Source organism: Astyanax mexicanus, chromosome 4 (genome assembly GCF_023375975.1).
Source record: "Astyanax mexicanus isolate ESR-SI-001 chromosome 4, AstMex3_surface, whole genome shotgun sequence".
NCBI classification, from domain to species: domain Eukaryota; kingdom Metazoa; phylum Chordata; class Actinopteri; order Characiformes; family Acestrorhamphidae; genus Astyanax; species Astyanax mexicanus.
In genome coordinates this window covers 49,942,350-49,958,745 of record NC_064411.1, presented here as the reverse complement: position 1 = coordinate 49,958,745, position 16,396 = coordinate 49,942,350, and the positions used below count along the sequence as shown (strand labels likewise).

General features: G+C 39.0%; 3 protein-coding genes across 4 annotated transcripts in view; 2 read left to right on the top strand and 1 right to left on the bottom strand.

Moving 5' to 3' along the window:
• Window positions 1-1,715, top strand: part of LOC111194522 (polymeric immunoglobulin receptor-like) — a 51,208-nt gene extending 49,493 nt beyond the window's left edge. For both annotated transcript variants that reach the window (XM_049476616.1, XM_022678874.2), the window contains exons 5-6: window positions 704-737; window positions 1,431-1,715. In XM_049476616.1, coding sequence (XP_049332573.1) covers window positions 704-737; window positions 1,431-1,464 — 68 coding nt within the window. In that variant the 3' untranslated portion in view covers window positions 1,465-1,715. The remainder of the gene's footprint in view (window positions 1-703; window positions 738-1,430) is intronic.
• Window positions 1,716-2,510: 795 nt separating this feature from the next.
• Window positions 2,511-8,385, top strand: si:dkeyp-68b7.7 (zinc finger protein 287). Its single transcript, XM_022678873.2, has 2 exons — window positions 2,511-2,915; window positions 4,812-8,385. The coding sequence occupies exons 1-2, from the start codon at window positions 2,666-2,668 to the stop codon at window positions 5,540-5,542; spliced, it is 981 nt and encodes a 326-aa protein (XP_022534594.1). The 5' UTR covers window positions 2,511-2,665; the 3' UTR covers window positions 5,543-8,385.
• A 1,353-nt stretch (window positions 8,386-9,738) lies between these two features.
• Window positions 9,739-15,012, bottom strand: LOC103025670 (ankyrin repeat domain-containing protein 34C). Its single transcript, XM_007241591.4, has 4 exons — window positions 14,933-15,012; window positions 11,740-11,806; window positions 11,240-11,646; window positions 9,739-10,772 (listed from the first exon to the last, which is right to left on the bottom strand). Exons 3-4 carry the CDS (start codon window positions 11,642-11,644, stop codon window positions 9,759-9,761), a joined length of 1,419 nt encoding a protein of 472 aa, XP_007241653.3. The 5' UTR covers window positions 11,645-11,646; window positions 11,740-11,806; window positions 14,933-15,012; the 3' UTR covers window positions 9,739-9,758.
• Window positions 15,013-16,396: the final 1,384 nt, after the last annotated feature.

Genomic DNA, 16,396 nt, shown 5'->3' with positions numbered 1-16,396 from the left:
CTTGGCATTCATTCATACTAGAGACCACAACTAGACATTTTAAAATGAATGAAAAAACAATGGAAAAAGGCATTTGATGTCCCTGCTGGACTGAGAATAGTCAAGCAACCACAAATATCAGAATACTAAGTCGACTCACACTTCTGTTCTTAGCCCAGCAGTGACATTAAGGTGTTCAAAAACTCCAGCAGCATTGCTGTGTCTGTTTTTTTGTGTGTCTTATTTCTATTACCTGTGATTTACTTCCAAGAACAGTTAGCGAAGGCTTTCAGGCCTCTGTTCTACTAGCTAGTATTTGGAGAAGGGTAATGCTGCTAAAGGGCGGCGCATGTGTCAATCATTTTCGACTGCAGCCAATCAGATACTACACTTTCGTTGTTAATCATCAGACAGACCAAGCTGTCCATCATTTTTTACTGCAGCCAATCACCTTAAGAGATCTGTCAAAAGCAGGCGGAAACTGCTGTGCTACCGGTTAAACGTAGTGATTGACAACGAACGTGTTGAATCTGATTGGCTGCAGTCGAAAATGATTGACACATGCTCCACCCTCTAGCCACGCCCACGGGGGCTCCGGTCTGCAGCATTACATAGATGAGTATTTGTGCTGTAATATAAACTAGCATGTTATTGTACAGCACTGCAACTGTCTTAATACTATAAGTAATACAAATTTCTTTTTTGTTTCTTTATTGGGGAACAGTGAAGACTACGCTTCCTTACTCTGAAAAACCAATGTGAGTAAAAACACACATTATGAAGGGAATAATAGTTTGAACAGATCTTTTTATTTCTTATATATTGTTTTTATCAGCTTGAACTGTATGTCATGTTGCTAGTGGCATGTCTTGACAAGAACCTCCTGTACCCACTTTAACTTAATAAAAATTAAATAATGATGCACTGGTGCATTTAAAAATATAGAATATCACTAAAAAGATAGTATATTCAGTAATTTAGTTCAAAATCTGAAACTCATATATTTTATAGATGTAGTAAACACAGAGTGGTCTATTTTAAGCTTTTATGTTTAGGCAGTTTGCCAAGTCCTGCTGGAAAATGAAAGTTGCCAGCATAGAGGTGCACCTGTACTGTTTTGTATTCTTCAGAACTTTAATATAGTTCAGTATTATTTAAATGTTCTCTATTTAATTTGGTTATGATCAATGTTTTCAGCTATATGTTTGGGTTTCCATCTCAGTTCATATTATATATATATATGGTTGTTAAATGGTAGAGCAAGCTGAAAAAACACGCTGTTTGAAATTTAAAATAATCTCAATACTAAGGAACTCTTCATTATAAAAACTAGTTTGACTGGGGTATTACTAAGTAATATTCACTTACTTCAGACAGAGGGAATTATTTCTGTCATTCTGCATGTCTTTGTACAATCTGTGATTTTATGTTTGATTTGTTTTGTGTTTCAGGGAATCAGTGGAGTTCTGTATCGCTCAAAACTAAACCTACAAACACTATAAAACCTGGGAAAAGGCAAAAATGTGTGAAGCTGAACCACTTTGTAGGTTTTTCACCTAAGATAAGGAGGCTTTAAATTAGCGCAGTGGTAAAACTGCAGCAAAAATGTATTCCTATAATATATTTCTTTGACTTTTTTTATTCTTCTACAAAACAAGCTACTACAATTCATAAAACAAACTGGCTTTCAGTCTTTGCTTAGTGGAGTGGTTCTCAATCATGATCCTGAAAACCACTTATTTTTAAATCAGCAAAAATGTTCTTATTGTTTGCAATTAATAATTCTTATACACACTAGATAACTGCTATAGTACCAAAGACCAAATTTAACAAACTTACATTTTTTATATATCAGAATGTATTTTATGTATCGAATTTGATTCGATTGTAGTTTATTTTAGCCTCTGAATTGTATACATATTTTCGAGATTTATTTTATGATATAACAATATTAAATAAATAAATTACTAATCAGACCTTGTGAAAGGCTTTTATTTTGAAAAGCGTTTATAGTATGTGGCTCATGACTCTTACAAGGATTTTACAAACAGCTATAGGTAAAAAAAAAAAAAAATATATATATATATATATATATATATATATATATATATATATATAGTGAGTATAGAGTACATATAAAGTGAAGTAAAGGTTATACACGCTGCTGTAGTAAAATATATCAGAAATATCTATTTTTTAACTGCAATTTATTTACGATAGCATTTTTTTACATATGAGGATATATTTTCTTTTATTGTAGGGTTTACAAAATTTTAAATGATTAAATAAAAAATATTCAGATACAGTGAAAGACGCTTTTATTTTGACGAGTGTTTATTTTATGCGTCTCGTAACGCTCATATAGACTGCTGTGGTAAAATATATCACAACATATTTTCTTTTCACTGTAGTTTAATTTTTTATATGTGAGAATATATTTTCTTTACATTTAAGTTAAGTTTCTTAAAAATAATAATAAATATATTAAATAAAAAATAATCAGCTACTGTAAAAGGTCTTTTATTTTGATGGGTGTTTCACCAGGAATTAGCGCTATTGTTGCTGTAGTGTAATTTGTGTACAGTGAAAGATCAGAGCTGATGTTACAGGAGTATTAGGGGAGTAGCGGGTGTGAGTATTGTAGTATTATCTGGGCAGTGTTATAAACTGTGTGTTAGGGGTACAGATGGCGGCCGCGGTGGTGCTACAGACGCAGATCAGCGCGATACTGGAGGTTCTGGCTAAAGCGGCAGTGGCAGAGATCAGTCAGCTGATCCAGGAGGACAGTGTGGTTCTTCACCTGGAGATCAAACGGAGGGAAGATGAGATAGACGGGCTGAAGAAGCGCCTGCATGTCACCGAGAAAGAGCTGAAGAAAGCTCAGGCTGTTCCTGATAAATGTTCAATCGGTGTTCAGGCCGAGATACTGGATACAGGTCAGTTTCTCTCCTATTAAACATCATACAGCTCTGAAAAAAATAAGAGACCAAACCATTAAAAATAATGCGTTTCTTTAATTTTACCAATTTGAAAACATCTGGAATATAATCAAAAGGAAGATGGATGATCATAAGCCATCTAAACAAGCTGAACTGCTTGATTTTTTGCACAAGGAGTAAAGACATAAAATTATCCAAAAGCAGTGTGTAAGACTGGTGGAGGAGAACATGATGCCAAGATGCATGAAAACTGTGATTAAAAAACAGGGTTATTCCACCAAATATTGATTTCTGAAAACTTAAAACTTAAAAATATGAACGTGTATTTATTTATTTATTTTTTTTGCATTTTTTTGTCATTCCAGCCATTTCTCATTTTCTTCAAATAAATGTTCTAAATGACAATATTTTTATTTTAAATTTGGGAGAAATGTTGTAGTTGTAGTTTATATAATAAAACAATGATAAAACAAAAATGTTGATTTTAATTAAACATATACTCATTAATAGCAAAATCAGAGAAACTGATTCGGTGGTCTCTTAGTTTTTAAATAAAATTATTTTGTATCTTGTGCAACAGAGGAAACTCTTGCTCTTTCTTTGCCGGGGTAGTCCTAATGAGTGCCAGTTCCATCATAATGTTTTCGATGGTCTTTGCGACTGCACTTGAGGATACATTCAAAGCTCTTCCATTTCTTAAAGTAATGTTTTTTTCTTTACTTAGTTATAATAATATGGATTAGAACATTACTCAAATAGGGCTATTCACTGTATACCAACTCTACCCTTTTCATAACTTTACAACTGATGCTCTCAAACACATTAAGAGACAAGAAATTCAAGTAATTAACTCTTGATGAGTTCAGCACAGCTGTTAACTGAAGCCTGAATTCCAGGTGACTCTACCTCATAAATCTGACTAAGAAAAAACAGCAAAGATGTGCAAAACTGTCTCTATCTAAGCAAGAGGTGCTACTTTGAAGAATCTAAAATATAAAACATATTGTTTTCTTTATAATTTGGATAACTGTAGTATTACAGTGCAGGAAAAATAAGGTGCATCCAAACTTTTGACTGGTACTGTACATTGAATGTAGTGATGTAAATGTTTATGATGATATTGTAGGATATTGTCATATTGCACAGCCCTGTATGTAATGTTTTTTGTGGTATATTTTAAAAATTGTAGCTCGGCTAAATTACAAAAAATAAACATATCCCTATATGCTTTATATGACAGAAATTGAGATTATGGTATTCTGCTATTATGGTATTTTTGCAATTACAATACTATTGGTGAAGAAAATAAAAAATAAATATATTTTATTATTACATGCAATATAATACTGTACACCCCTAAGTAAGATATTGAAAAATACAAGAATTTTTATCAGATTTGTAACAAAGGTCAATGATCCAGAATGTCGTGATATTAATAATGTACTCCAAATATCTCCATATATCCAGAATTAAAGTAAAATAAATGATACTGGACAGATATACTCTGTCTCTAGCAGATATATAATGGGAAATGGGATGGGTGATATGGCACGATATTTTAGGGTATAATATCGTTCACAATATTTAAAATGCTCAGCCTCAGCATCTGTTTAAGGATGAAGTCCCGCCCTTCAACAAGAAGAACCAATCATCTTGCTTCGTAAGCTTTGAGTGCAGGAGTGAAGGATCCGTTTGCTAGTTTGGAAGCCAACCTAGGAGATCTTCGCAATCGCAGGAGCCATAACAAGCCAAAAAAACTATTTTTAGTGCATTATGGAGCCAAACACTACAAATTAAGCTTGTTTGTTTTTTTTTTAAATATGTTGTTTAAATGATAATTAGATTTTCGATCAGCTTGACCCATGCCAAACTTTCTTTCTTCCTCTCCTGCAGATTTAATACCCAGTCGAAATAGACTCTTACCTGGCAACCCCCTCCAAACATTCGATACGGTTTTACAGCAAACGCCAAAAGATGAGAAACCACAGCCCTCCCACAGAATGCAGACGCCTCCACAGCACATACCTGAAGAGCCACAGAGTGCGGCCCAGACCTTCGCTCCTGAGTCAAGCAGCAAACCACAACCTCAACAGGTGTGTGACGAAGATGAGTTCAGCAGGCTGGAGTTTGAGATGAAGATGGAGCAGGTGGAGGAGCTGGTGGATCAGGAGCTGAACCTGCAGAGGGCCAACTACAGGACGGTGTGTACGGAAGCTGGATCTAATCAGAAGACCGGTGCGCAGATGTGGTCGCCTGTGGATGATGATGACTCGGTGACTGATTACATCATGCCTGATGGTACTATGGGCTTAGAGCAGTACCAGCAGGTTCCCACGGAACCCTGTGCAGAACCTGTTCCACACCCACAGTTACCTGCCAACATTCAGAACTCGCCAGGTAACATGCTTCCGCTGTGGGAGCGAACGGCAGCCGTCCAACTGAGGACTAAACCCTTCCGCTGTGAGCAGTGCGGGAAACGCTTCACCCAGAGGACCAGGCTCATAACGCACAGGCGGATCCACACCGGAGAGAAGCCCTATCACTGCCAGCTCTGCGGTAAAATGTTCTCCAGACAGGATAACTGCCTCAGGCATGTACGTCTCCACAGCGGACAGAGGTGGTAAAAAAAAAAAAAAAAAAGCTGTGGCCAGTGCTGTGCTTGGACTGTGCTCGTATTAACTGGAACGAGAGGAACATTTATTTAGTTCTTTATAATAAGAATCTTCACAAAACAAACCAAAAAAACTATTTCAGACAGTAGAGTCCAATCCCATTTCACCCCTTGGCCCTACCCCTTCGTTTCGAGGGTGAAATCCTCCCTCTAAGAATTGGGACGACCCTTTAAGCTCCCGATACTTCATCTGGAGCGCTAAAGTTTAGTACTAGCTGCTGGTTAACTAGTTAACTTTAGGGCGTTTTTTATTGAATGTCTTCAGAAAGGGGGGAGATTGTGGAGAAATTAATTTATTAGTGTCCATTCCTTAATTCCTCTGTGATCAGGAGCTGAAATTAGCTTTGATTAGCTTTTATTTTATGTTATTTTTCCGCTCCGCCTTAAATGCTGCAGCCCCTGCCATTTCTTGCGCCATTTTAAGGTGGAACTGAAAAGTTAGTTAGCTGGCTAGCTACTGAGACAAACTACTTGCAATCTTTTTTATGCTTTATATAAAGAATTCAGCCATGAAACATTATAGCTACACATTAAACAATGGTAATATAGTGCTAATTCTCACTTAAAAAAAAAAAGGAAAATACTTACATTTGTGGGTTTCTTTGGTCGCTTGCTCCTCGGTTTAAAGTGTGCATCTGAAAAATATCTGGTAGTGTTAACAAGCCCTATCCCTTCCCCAAACCTACCCCTCCAGCCTAACCAGAATCAGGACACCCCTACCTCTTGGCGTGTATGAGCAAAACAGAGGGTTAGGGGTAAGGGGTAATGGGGGAAATGGGATTGGGCCTGAGTTCAAACCAAATTACCACCCTTGTAGCAGAAGCCAGTGGTCAGGTGATTTGATAAAAGCAGAAAAAATGATTGGACAGCAGCATCTCCAAAACATCTGTCAGGTCTTGTGTGGTGCTTCTGATAGGCAGTGGTCAGTACCTACTAAAACTGCTCCAAGAAAGGGCAACCATAGACAGGGTCGTGGGCACCCGTGGCTAATTGATGCAATCCATGAAGGTTCCACTTCGCAACTTATGCCAGGTTCACACTAAACGACTTTATGAGTTGTCAGTCTTTGTGCTGTTCACAGTTCACGAATGGTTGTGCTCTAATCGGGAGTCCTTCAGTTGTCGAGACTTATTATTAGCGATACACACAGGATGATGTGTATGCCAGGCCAGAGAATCTCTATAGAGGACAATACTCGCTTGCGGCAAGTCCAAAATGAATGAGTTCATATAAAGCAACTGAGCAAAATCAAGATTTTTTTTAAATGTCTGATCATTTGAAATATGTACTTGACAAAGAACTATATCATATGTTTCATTACCGGAGACATGATGTTACATAATCGTTTAAAGCAGACATTTTTTTAATAAGTAGAGTTTAAAACAGAGCTTTTAAAAAACATTTTCGGGCTGTTTCAATGAGCGAAATTTGTTCAGAATTATGTTAATTAACATTGCAACACTGAAGAAGCATAGACCTATTTTTTAGGGAAAGCAACGTACAGTGCTGCAATCAATAGTGGACAAGCAAAGAAGAAGCTCAGGTGTGCGTGAGCCCCAGAGCTGCATAATTATAACATTCTAACTTGTGCAACTTTTATTTAAAAACAGTTCGATTTATTACTTTGCTATATTGTGATTATCATGCCATAGCTTTATATAAAATAAATCTAGCATTAAAAACAGATGCCTAGGTCACAGACTATTTTCCTGAGCCCAACCTGACCTGGGCCTCTGGTTGGGTCAGGTTCGGGCAGAGAATCTAAACTGTAGTCAGGCCCTCTATAAACAGCTCTGGTCATGCAGGAGATGGCTGTAGGTAGCCACTGCTCCTGTCTCTCAGTCGCCGACTGGATCAGATATTTAGCATGCCAAATATTTGCCAGGCATCTGCGACTTGCCGGCGATCACTCGTCTACCGATCGGCAAACGTATTTTAAGAGATCCCCAATTGGAGTAAAATTGGAGAAAAATTGTCAGTGACTGAAAAATAAAAACATTTAAATTGTGTAGTGTGAACGTGGCATTACAGAACTTGAAGCATCTGCTGCTAACTAGTGTATTGGTTCAACATATCATCATCAAATGTAGGGCTGTGTTGTAGGTGGTATGTAGTGCTAATGATATGGCTGATCTGTGTATATAGTATGCAGCTTTCCAATGGCTGGCTTCTGCTATAAGGGAGTTCTTTTTTTATTTTTATTTTTTGTTAAAGGGAACATTTTCAGGAATATTGCCGGTTATTTGGTGCATATGACTCCACAGTGACCTCTGGGAATGCATGTATAAGAGATATAGAAGCAGGTACTGGTACTGCAGAACTGAGATGTTTTATTTCTTGTTTATATTACATTATTTCTCTCCATTGTAAACGTTATCGTGTATTAAAAAAGGACTCATTTTGACTCCAGGAGGGAAAAGTGAATGACAGTGAGCATTGATGCAACCAAGAACGTTTTTTTTTTTTATTCAGTTTGTTAGAAAAAGTGTTTTTCTTACTTCCAACATTTCATTCCATTGGTTAACATGTTACAAGGTACATGCCGTACATGTATATGGCATAGAGGGTGACATTGCTGCTCTCCTGGAGGTAGAAGTTGGGAAACTCTGCTTGGAAAAGTGCCCAGGTTGGAGTCCTTGAGCAAAGCTCTTCCTACAACGATGGCCTACCTCTGAGTCATGGTTACATAAGAGCAACTGCTACATGCCAAACGGAAATTTCCACCAGCTTCATTGTTGTCATTCATTCAATATTATTTAATAGAATAAGTTCATACAATAAAGAGTCTTCTAATAAGTCTTGAGGCCCCTGTGGTTTATTTCTTTATCTTTTTAATTTGTTGTCAATTGAGCTCTTATCTTAAAGTGTAAAAAAGTCCCTTTTTATCTTTTCTGTCTTCAATTAGAAATATGTCATAAACTGCTTATTATTTACCTGGGTAAACTACTCAACCTAAAGCTTTATATGGCACTTTCCCCTAATCAATGGCACCTACATGGTACCTACACTCATGGATTTGACTCACTTCAAGGTACCTGTTTGGTTCCCACTACCGCGACACCCTCCTGCTAAAGGGAGTGTGTTCCACCTTTTTTTTTCTTGTTGCCTCATTCATCACATAGAGTGATAATTATTTTAGTTCTTCAAGGATTACACCTCATATTTTAGTCCCTACATGGTTTGCTTGAAGCCACAAAAAAGCAAGTACTAAAAAAAGCACCCAGTTCTCAGTAACAGTTCCCAGAGATTTACTATTGCAAATTGCAAAAAATGCTAAAATAGAGTCAAGTACAGTAGTGTTGGTACCATCCAGCAGAAAAGTGCCATTTAATGTTTCATTACTTTATGGATTCTTTACAGTAATTGGCAAAATGTAATAAAAAAGTCAGTTTTTAAGGCAGTCAGTGTTAATACGGGTTTATTTATTTATTTTTTAGATTTTTTGGCTTAAATCTGGACACAAGAATGAGAATAGCTTGACCAGTGCTTATTTTGAGTTTTTAAAATGGTTGAATGGTTCATAAAGTGACAATTAATTAAATTGTTCATTCTTTATTATATTCAATAAGCAAAATAATCGAACACTTACAATATTTATTAAAACAAATATTAGATTTGTTGCCTTGACATTAGATCTTTTCACTTGCTAAGATTTTGTTTTTTTGTAGTGTAAGAAGGACTACAAATATACCATAAAGGTGTACAGCTGATGGTTGTGGCGGATCACAGTCTGATCATATTCTTACTAAAAATTAACCGATTCAGAGTTTGTTTGAGACCAGAACGAAAGCTTCTCCTTTTAAGGGTCTTAGTGTGATTGCTTTGGTCTGCAATCAAGTCCAAAACTAATCGCATCAATGGTGGAAACAGTGGGAAAAAAACAATTTTTAGAAAAAGAAAAATTCTCAATGGTTTTCAGTCATGCTCATCTTAAGTGGAAGATGTGTTATGATGAGCCCTAATGAAAGGAATCAGGCTCTGGGCATCGAAACCATCTTGAAATGTGGGCTTCCAGGACCTGACCTGACCTGACCTGAACTGAACTGAACTGACAATCCCTATTAAAGAGCATTGGTTATCAAACCAGTCTCAAGTCTCAAGACATTTTAAGATGTTTTCACACTGTTGTGAAACACATGGAAGTTGGAAGTCCTTTTGACCTTCCCGTTTCAAAAGACGAAGAGGATCTCCTCAGTGCTGCCTTCCTGCTTCATTTGTTCCAGCTGAACTGAGTGGCGACGTGGAGGTCTTCGGCTCCTTGAACCGTCCTGTCTGACGGACTGTGTCTCTTCGGCTCTAGGTGTGGGACTTGGCTCTCCGGAGCAGAAACGTGTGGAAGGGTTTGAAGGTAGAGGAGGCAGGAAGTTACCACCACGTACCTGTGTCCTCAGACTCAACTGCTCTTGAGGCCTCCACTTCTTCATGGTGTTGTACTCACGTGGAGAAACAGGGGGTGCCAGAGATAGGGAGCTGGAGCTACTACAGGAGGTATGGTGGAGGTTTCTGTTGATAGGAACCGGGGGAAGGGTTAGAGTGGTGGGCTGGTCATTTAAGCGAGTGTCAGAGTTTGAAAGACCAAAGGAAAGGGTGGGCAAATTAAGCAAATTTTGTCCATTTAGAGCAGGTAGAGTGTTCCTTCGACTCTGAAGATGTTCCAAACTGGATGGACACTCCAGTTTCTGCTTCTGGACCACATGGTTTTGAGGCACCACTAGCCCACTGCTCGATTTGTGTCCTGTAGTCTTTGAGGAACAGGGACCACCACTCGGGTCCACTTGCTGAACAACGTACTTGTTCCCTGCCACCTCCTCTTCTTCTTGCACATTCCTTTGCCCCGTGGTTTCCTCGTAGGTGCGGCTCAGATGGGCCAAGTTGTGGATGGCCAGCCAAGGCTCAGAATGCAGCCTTTGGCGATTTGTCGTCTCCTGAGGTAGAGGTGAGCCCTCCCTGCTTCCTCTCTTCCCTGAAGCTCTGAAGTTAAAGATGTTTTCTCCCTCAGCCTCAGAGCTCGGGGAGCTCGTTTTCAGCTCGATGTCAGAGGGGGACATGCAGGAGACGGGCGAGGTGTTGGGCGATGGAGGCACATTCAGGTAACGGCGGGTCACAGTGGCTCCATCTGAGCTTAGGTCAGTAGCAATGATGATGATGTCACGGCCCTTGGCTCTGCAGGCATCCAGTAGAACCTGGATCAAAGGAGGTGCATATGTAAGACATACTGTAAATTGATAAATGCAGTCATTAGCTCTTAAAGCTCTTAAATAGCTACACTCTATGAGCAAAAGTATTAAGACACCTGCTAATTTGCTACAAGGCGATTACCTGTTCAGTGTCAAGTGCATTAGTAAGTCCCCAAATCATCCCAAAAGTCTTGTGTGGAATAAAAGATTCAAGACCTTCTAGGGATCCATGACCCTCTAGGACACACCTTGCATTAGGAATGGTGTCAATAGGTTTATCTACTGTTTACCTGCCTCAGAGAGTCGTATTTTTTATTGGCAATATTTCTCAAATTTAGGGACTACTAGACTTGCTGTTTGAGCCATGAGTGCAACTTTAAAGTCACTGTACAAGGCAAAATCCTGTGTGATATTCAATGTGATGCAGTAGCTATTATTATTCATTGCTAATGAATTGCTTCCACACAACTCACCTGTATGGTGTCCTGGTCTTGGGAATTGATGGCATAAACTAGAGCTGATGCTCCGGCATAGTCCTCCATGCTTGGATCAGCACCTGCAGAAATTAGGGCAGAAGCCACTTCAGGACCAGCCCTTTCCATGCAGGCATACATGAGGGCAGTCCTGCCAGCCTTGTCCTGGATGTTGGGGTCCGCCTGGTTCTTAATGAGGAAGCGGATTAGCCTCAGCATGGTGCTTCCGGATTGGTCACCCCTCATAGCCCGACATGTGGCCAGCAGTGGGGTCTCTCCTCGCTGGTTGCGTTCATTGACCTGAGCGCCTCCTTCCACCAGCAGTCTGACCAGGCGAAGCTTGCCTAGCTGGGCTGCGGTGATGAGAGGGCTTCCGTCCACCAGATACTCTTGTTGTTCTGCCATGTCTGGAATAATGGTGGGAAATTTTAAAAATTATTTAGTGATTACAGACAGAAATACAGTACATTTGGTACATGGCAAAGAAGGTCTTGAGATACCTTTAGATTTATTTGAAGGTGAATGTAGATTTGGTCTAGGGATGAAGAAGGCTTTTCAGGCTGAAGGCTAAAAGACAAAAAGAAAAAAATAATAATAATAATAGCACATGATAAATCAGCCTACTTCCCAATCCACCTGTGTACCTGCTTCCCTCCATCTATCCCTCTCAAAGTGCATTTTTCCCTATTTTCTTTGCTGTCTACCTCACTCACTTTCTTCTTACACCATCTTCTCCCTCTTTCTCTTATAACTTACTGTACCAACCTCCCTTCATACCTCCCTGTCTACAACACTCTTTAACTTTTGAGCTACATAACTACCTCCCTGCCTCCTTACCTATATCTCCCTGCCTTCCTACCTCTCCTATTTTCTTCCTTACCTCATTCCTTGCTTACCTCCCTCCTTACCTGCCGACCTTCCTCCCTTCTTCCTTACCTCATTTCCTGCTCACATCCTTGCCTACCTGTCTGCCTACCCTCCTAGCTACCAACCTCTGTCCCTCCCTTCCTCACTTTTTTCACTCTCCCTCCATACCTCCTTGTCTATCACACTCTTTACCTTCTGACCTACATACCTACCTCCCTGTCTCCTTACCTACCCCTCCCTGCCTGCCTACCTTCTTCCCTATCTATCTACTTACCGACCCACCTAACAACCTGTCAAGCAGTCTTCCTGTCTGTCTACCTACCTCTTTTCTTCCTTACCTCATTTCCTGCTCACATCCTTGCCTACCTATCTACCTACCCACCTACTTACCAACCTCTGTCCTTCCCTATTTCCCTCCCTACTTGCCTGGCCATCTGTCTGTCTACCCACCTCTCTACCTGCTTTCCTGCCTACCTACTCCTCTTCTTCCTTACCTCCCTACATCCTTGCCTACGTACCCACCTACCTACTAACCTCTGTCCCTGCCTTCCTCCCTCCTCTCTACCTACCTACTTATATCCCTCCCTGCCTACCTGCCCACCTGTATGTCTACCTTGCTCCCTTTATCCTTACCTCATTACCTGTCAACCTCCCTTTCTACCTGCCAGTCTCTCTACCTCCCTTCTTCCTTACCTCATTCCCTCCCTACATCCTTGCCTACCTACCCACCTACATACCAGCCTCTGTCAACTCCCTCCCTCCTCTCTACCTACCTATCAACATCCCTCTTTACCTACCTGCCCACCTGTCTGTCTATCTATCTCTGTCTATCCTTACCTCATTACCTGTCAACCTCCCTCTCTACCTGCCAGTCTCTTTACCTCCCTTCTTTCTTACCTCATTCTTTGCCTACATCCCTGCCTACCTATCTACTTACCTACCTAACAATCTTTGTCCCTCTCTACCTCCTTCACTATCCCCCCCCCCCTCTAAGTCTGTCCACCTGTCTGTTTACCTACCTACCACCCTCCCCATCTACCTACAAGTCTACTTTACCTGTCTACACTGTCTATTAGATTTTGGAGCATTGCATTGGGGATTTGACCACATTCAGCAACAAGAGTGTTAGTGGTGTCAGTGTTTTGAATTATCTTCAAAAAGTACTTGATGGAGCACCATCATTCCAAAGAGCACAGGTCCACTGCTCCACTACTCAAATGATCTGGGCTTTATATAGTACCTTTATATAGCACACGGCTGGTATTAGGCACAGTTGCAAATCCTGTTCGTCTGGTTCCTGTCCATCATCACCATCATTATATTGGCAATACTTTTACACAGGGACAAGACATAGTGTGCATTAGCAGATCTGTGTCAGCTATGGGTGCAACTTTAAAGTAGCTAAATGCATTATTTTTGTAATGATAAAGAGGATTATTGTTATCTGGTTGGCAAATCATCACTGTTTAATATGGAACCATTTGAAACAAGCTTCACATAATTCAGCCAATACATGTTACTTGCAAAATTTGGTATTTTAAATTATGCAATATTATGGGAGGGAGCTGTATACATTTCAGATTGACTTTTGTGTCTCTTAAAAGTTCAGATACATTAATTAAAAACAGTGCAGCTTATCTGGATGAGCTGGAAGCATCATGTAATGATTTTTGAGCTTGAAATGTCGAGCTGTCCGGGCAGCACTATGAAAGAGTTGCCCCTGTTTGAATGTAGGCTGCTTTGAAACTCCTTCATCTCTGCGGGAGAACTGCCTGACTTGAAAGGGAAAAGAGGTCAGCGGTACTGGCCCAGCATTCAGGAGCATTGTGTAACTGTCCAAGTGTCCTGCAGCCATTTATAGGACATGATTTGCCATTTTTAACCATACATTTGAGATTCATTTAGTGTTGAGTATTACAAGTTTCACTGGCTTACAAATAGCAGCTGTGGTAATAAAACTTTAAAACGTAATAAAATTAAGTAAAATATGATATTTTATATCTTAATAAGAAATAAAATCTCAATTTTAATCCATTTTAAATGGTATTTAGGGAAGGGAAAATGGGTGGTGGGACCTTTAACTAAAACAAGCCACCAGTAGACTGTTTTAGTTAGGAAGCATTAGCTGTGTATGGTACTAGCTAAGTAAAAACCCTTAACATTGTACTCAAACTAAACAGAACAAACTTTTGGGCAAACGATTGTATTGAAATAAATGACACGAAAAATGGAACATTTATAGAGTGAGGATAACCTGGTGCATAGCACTAGCTTGCTAACTGCTGTAGCTAGTTAGTTTGCTATATGCTAGGCTAATCTTGCTATGCCATAATACTGCAGTTTTGTGCAATAAGTAAGCTGTTTTTTGTACACTATATACAAAAGTGTATTACTATTGTAACTAAAATGACACTTGTAAAGAAAATGTAGGTTAATGCAAATAAAATATAAGTATCTTTTTTATTGAATGGTATATTTTAGCAGTTAATGATAGGTTTTGAGTAATGAGGAAAGCAGCAAAATAAACATATTAAAATATATAAAATATAATAAAAAAAAGAATTGCCACTATTCCATTAAAACAAGTCTGTACACTTGTGTTGCCTTCAGCTCTGAAGATCAAAATCATATTTGCAAGTTAAATCCAGCATAAACTAGACTCTTCTTTTTTAAATAATCAGCCTTAATCTGTCTTTTAGACAGTTTGGTCTTGGACAGCCCAGAGACATTCTGTCTTTTTAGAGTTTCTTTCACTAAATTATCAACTATATCAGTAAAAAAACTGTAAATATAAGAGCTTTGCAGGAAAAATGTAGGTTTACTGACCTTTCATTATTCAGACTGCAGCTGAAACCTCATCCGCATGGGGGTCTGTGTGGTACTCGATGTGCTGCTGGTCGAGTGGCAGAGCGATGTGTTAACGTGGGAGGGAGTCAGAATGTGTGTTTTTGATTTGGGGTTGGGGGGGGGGGGTTGTAGTAACCCATCCATTCTAAGAGGCTATCATACACTCTGCGCAAGGTGCGTCACGATGCTCTTCACTATCTTATACCCTGTCAACAGTCTAATTTAACGCCTTGCACCCACACAGTTAAAGTAGTGTTGGGGTTTAGGAATAAATCTACTTTAAGGGAGGTGGTGGTATGGAAGTGAGGTGTGTTCAGGTAAATATCTGAAAGTTACTTAGGTGGAGGTGGCAGAGCACAAACCCAACTCAACAATAAACAGAATAAAGAATAAAATAACATTACTGTTCCCGTTAATGAGCTGCTGGTGTATCTTACAGCTTGAACACGCAGGTCAGTATCCTCTGCTGAGACACACAAAAGCACCGCACTGTTAAGATAAGAATGCGCCAAAGTCAGAGCTCACCTGCCTCTGTTCTAAATGTTCTAAAATATTTTACATCACAACTATATATGTAATGTCTATGGAGAAAACATTTTTTTTACATTGAGCTTTTCAGTGTTCAACTGGTTCTTCTTAATGTCTATTTTTGTGTGTGTTTGTATGAGTCATCTGAACACAAAACACAGTTTTAAGAAAAGAAAACCTTGACTTTAATGTAAAGTTTCATTTTGCAGGAGAATTGAGGGGTTTTGCTCATTGTGTGTGTGTTTTTTTTTTTGTGTAGAGTTTTGAGAGTATGAGGCATGATTTCAGAAAATGTGTGCAAACAATCAAGAAAAACTGTAAAATTAGTATAATATTGTTAATTGCAATTATTTCTGGGACACTATTACACTTTACTCTTTGTAAGCTTTTAATGTAAATGTAAAAAAAGAATGAATGTAATGATTTTTTTAATGATAAGTAAAATTAAATTGTATTTATAATGTTTTACTTATATTAGTGATTAGAATTAGAGCTTTAAGAGAGGAGTGTGTGTGTGTGTGTGTGTGTCTGTGTGTGAGAGTGAGAGAGAGGGAGTGAGGAGGAGTAGTGAATAGTGAGAGTTAGTTATGAAATTTAATCCATTTTTCAGCATAAAATATTAATCTACCTTCTGAACCGGGCAGTAGCAACTTTGTGTTTATAGCACTAAATAAAACACTAAATTAAAAGCATAATAACATATAATTGGCCAAGTTGTTTCTACGTATATACAGCATAACCATTAAAACCTGTATCGTTTTGATCTGGAATTTTTGGATCAGAACACAGAGATGACTCACAGTGTAAATTTCCAGTTTAAACAACAGTGCACGTCACCCTCAGGCTTTGTTGACTCCTACCTCACACCACTGTTTATCACATGATCTGATGTGGCTCCACATTCAAAGGTCACTT